General features: G+C 39.5%; 1 protein-coding gene across 1 annotated transcript; it reads left to right on the top strand.

Annotated features, from left to right (window-relative positions):
* The first annotated feature begins 1,196 nt into the window (after positions 1–1,196).
* pfdn6 (prefoldin subunit 6) lies at positions 1,197–3,237 on the top strand. The gene is made up of 4 exons (XM_062524702.1): positions 1,197–1,363; positions 1,796–1,866; positions 2,469–2,593; positions 2,870–3,237. Exons 1-4 carry the CDS (start codon positions 1,300–1,302, stop codon positions 2,988–2,990), a joined length of 381 nt encoding a protein of 126 aa, XP_062380686.1. The 5' UTR covers positions 1,197–1,299; the 3' UTR covers positions 2,991–3,237.
* Positions 3,238–4,377: the final 1,140 nt, after the last annotated feature.

The raw sequence follows: 4,377 nt of genomic DNA, 5'->3' as shown, positions 1-4,377 counted from the left end.
CTACAGTGAAAAAAGAGAAACTCAAACAAATGCTTGTCTGTTGGACAGAAGATGGCAGTATGTGACATGGCTAGGTTCTCCACTCACTGCGGCCACAGTCAAGCTAGAGATGTGGGACATGATGCAAAACTGCAAAATGTTATCATCATATCATGATGTAAAAATTCAACAGCATGAAGATAGTATCCCTGCTGAAAAAACCCGCCCGCCTGCTGATAGTTGTCACACAGGACAGGCTAAGCATTTCAAATATTAAAAATCCACAAAACTAATCAGAGCTGACACTAATGTATTCTACAGAGGTGAAAGTGGGAAGAGATTCTTCAGAATGACATCTGCCCTATGTGTGTCAGTGAAGCCGCAAAAAAGGAAGATAACTGTGAAACCTTAAAAACATGACAACATGAGTCATCTGGAATAGAGTTTAAGCTGATTTGGGATACTTTTAAATGTTACTCCTTGTGGGAAAAAAAATCAAATAGACAAACCATTTAAACCGTTAATGCACTTGACATTGTTTTAGAAGTGCAAAGTCATTCGGCCTCGGTGTCTCACATTTGACCTAAATGAAACTAAGGAGAACAACTGTATTGAATAGGCTTACATTTCTACATTCCATTGATAACTCTTCATAATATTTTAAATATAGGCATATCTATAGATGCAACAACACAAAGTAAAAATTCAGCGTAATGGGGATAGGTTAAGCTTAATTGTCCCCATCTTCTATTTCTGTAGGACACATTGGAGCGTATCAATATTAGGCTACACCCCATTGTCAAGCAGGCTTTTAAAATATATTATTTTAATCGCAGTAGAGACGTGTTTTAGCACTGATTTTGTTTTTGATACAACGCACCACCAAACAACAGCTCTGTTTAGGCTACTTGACCTTTTGAATGACATGCCCATATCTGGAGATGGCTGTTAGGCCTAGTTAAAACTCTGCTACATTCTGTTGACACTTCTAACATTGAACTACTCTCCTCATATGCCGAAGGAATATAATGATAACTTCTAGATCTACACAGGTTCTAATCATATTTTCCAGGTGGTGTTTTTTTTAAGAGTAGCCAGAACCCTTTCGGATTGCCATCAGATTGCCATCAGATTGCCATGCTGCTTGTGCTGCTTAGGGCCTTTTATTATGAAATCACAGTATTTGACGGGTGCGGCTCTACGTCATTTCCAGTGCGACGAGAATAACCCAACTGATTGACTGATCTGAAGCTTCCTAACGCCGAAATAACGTTGTCATTCTTTGTGGAGAAATAGGCTATATCTGAAAATAGACGCAACATGGCTGAAGCAATTCAGAAGAAGTTGCAGGCAGAGCTGGAAAAATACCAAGTGATTCAAAAAGGTGGTGCCTACGTACAGAAATAGTCCTGCTACAGAACCACTCGTGGTGGCTAACGTTATTCTACTAGCTAGCCATTTGCTAACCACACAGACTTGTTTTTAGAATGTCTGTGTAGGTTAATTTATTGATGAAGACATGAATACAACGAAGTAGTTGTAACATACAAGCGGTGCTAGTTTGTTTTTTTGACAAAGTATATAGATCAGCCGAGTGTGGACTGAGTAACGTTAACGTTTATTGAAGCTGATGCGGAGTGGGTGGGTGCTAACCTTACACTAGATTGCTGGTGGTTGAAGTGAGGTTCCCCTTTCAAGCGCGTTGGCTATTTGGATAAAGCGCTTTGCATTTGTAATTTGTTGATTTAGGCCTTTGTGTTTCCAATTTTTGCTTTGCATTTGAATCATGTAACTCATGGTATCATTTCCCCCCCAGATGTGAGTAAAAGCATGTCTGCCAGACAAAAGCTCGAAGCTCAGGTCACAGAAAATAACATCGTTAAAGAGGTACGTTGAGTTGCTTATAATTATGCATCTAGGTCGTCATTAAAGATTGGTCGATATCAGATTTTAAGATCATTAAAGATTGACAATGTTAGAGCACATTGGCACTAAGATTGACAGAACAGTGAGTGTCATGTCTGACTGAATAATTTTAGTCCTATCTTTTTCATTCTTGCTATTTGAACAGTGAAACAAAATGCACTGGGGACGACTATTGTCAAGTTACTGTACAGGCAAAGATTTTAAGAGGCGTTACAAATCAGGCCCCTGAACAAGCTCACATGCCTGTGCCTTAGCTCTGAAACGCCAACATAATGATATGACTCAGTGGGCTTGTGTACATCTTTTATAGGGGGACGGTGAGAGGAAATTCAATGACAAGATTCCAGTTGGAAATTCCTTGATTTTTGTTCTTTTTTTCCATTTAGTGGCATTTAGTCTATGATCGCGCACTCACAAGTAGCCAACAATGTATAAATACATTGCTTAATAAGCTACTTAATAAGCTACTTCTGAAATTGCAGAGTCATGATCAGCTGGTGCATGCTTGACAAGTGTGCAATTAAGCCTGCATTCACTGTTCTCCTGTGAACTCTTCTTTGCAGGAATTGGATTTATTAAACGCTCAGAATACAGTCTACAAACTCATCGGGCCTGTTTTGGTGAAGCAGGATCTTGATGAAGCCAAAGCAACTGTAGCTAAGAGATTGGAGTATATCAATGCAGAGATGTAAGTGGAAATATCATACAATATGTTTCTTTTAATATTTTATTTTTAAAATATATTTATAATATAATTTAGATATAAACGTGTGTTTCAATGAACATTTTGTGTTATTGGCAATACCTTAGTAGCCCAGTGTGACTCAGTTGACACACATGCCCTGTACATACATGGGTATCGTTCCTTCTCATGGATAAAGAATCATACGAAGGAACATGCTTCTCATGTGTCTCACACAAAGATGATGAATGCATTTGCTTATAAGACTCTCTTTTGCTGTAGCCAACGCCATGAAACCCTGCTGAAGGAGATGGAGAAGAAGTCCGAGCAGCATCGCGAGGTTCTCACAAGCCTTCAACAGGAGTACCAGAAGGCCCAGGGGCGCACAGCGGGGAAAGTCTGATCCTGGGATCCGTGGGTGGATGGAGAAGTGCAATGGATACACACAGAAGGAAAGACAGAGACTCGAATGTCAGAGGCTCAGCCACCACTGAGACCCACTCCCCCTCTGGGCTCTCAGAGACTTACTGACAGACAGACAGACAGACACATGCCCTCACAGTCAACCCAAATGGAACACATAGTGTGAGAAGGATCATTTGTCATTTCCATTGTCTTCAATAAAGTACTTTCATTGTTTTGATATTTAATTTGCCTCAGATGGTTGTATTTCCCATGTTTTGTTTATCCTTTTCAAAAGTCATTGTACATTAAAATCAGACCAGAGACTTATATTATGAAATGAGAAGTGGTTTGTTGAGTGTGAAGATAGAAGTGTGTTAAAATTTGGCAAGCAGCGGCAATGTTTGCGGCAGTTGTCATTGCTTCCATTTTCTGTATGGTTTAAAACAAGTAATTGACCATTTATATGCACAAAACATTCCAATTTTAAAGTGCAGTGGGAACCTCTGCTCCTGCAGATCAAATTTGAATATTCTTCAGGTTGAGGCTCAACACACCACTAATTTCACTCTGTATGCTCTCCTGGTTAGCTGTCTGACTCTTTGCAGTAGTTCAGTTAAACACACATCATGGAGGGAGAGAAAACCTTCAAAATATAATTTTGTGGCATTGATTCACTCACAGAACACAATTAAACACAATCATTGATTGAACTGACAAAATTGGCGTTTCCCGTGTTTATTATTAGAAAATATAGCTATTGTTTTAGGATGTTTTATCGACAGAAAAATAGGTGTCTAAACCTAAAACTTAAAAAAAAAAAGACTTCTACCATTCATTTACCATCTGTGGGTAATGTTTGCTTAAGGTGATCTGGCATTTGCTGACAATTTGGATGGTAAACAAATGGAAAGAAAATGTCCTCAAGCGAAACAAGAAGCCGGGGGGGATTTCATGATGTGGTGACAAACTTGGGTAAGTTAACTCAAGGAATGATAGACCTAGTAGAAGAGCCCTGTGGCTTCATTCTGTAATGCCATTTAGCTCGTTTTGGCAGGATTGAGTTAACTTTCCCAGGTTTGTCACTAAATGTACGATAAATGCTCCCTGGAATACGGTGACATTGAGAAACACTGTTCAGCCATCATGCTGTCATAGTGTTTGTTTTGTATACCATTGATTATTAAAAGTTTAGAGATGAACACTTGAATAGTCCGAATAAACCCAGCCAAATTGAAGTTTATTTAAATTTTACCATAGATTTCACTGGCTGGTGTGTTTCAGCACTTCTAGCGCCGCCCAAGCAGTGGGCCAGTACTACCAGCATTTCACCGAATCCCCTCAGTGCTCTGACTGAATCTGCCCTGCAGCTGACAGTCAAACAGGAA

This window comes from Sardina pilchardus, chromosome 21 (genome assembly GCF_963854185.1).
Source record: "Sardina pilchardus chromosome 21, fSarPil1.1, whole genome shotgun sequence".
Taxonomy (NCBI): Eukaryota; Metazoa; Chordata; class Actinopteri; order Clupeiformes; family Clupeidae; genus Sardina; species Sardina pilchardus.
Note: the sequence above shows the minus strand (reverse complement) of the source record. Positions and strands in the feature narration are given on the sequence as shown.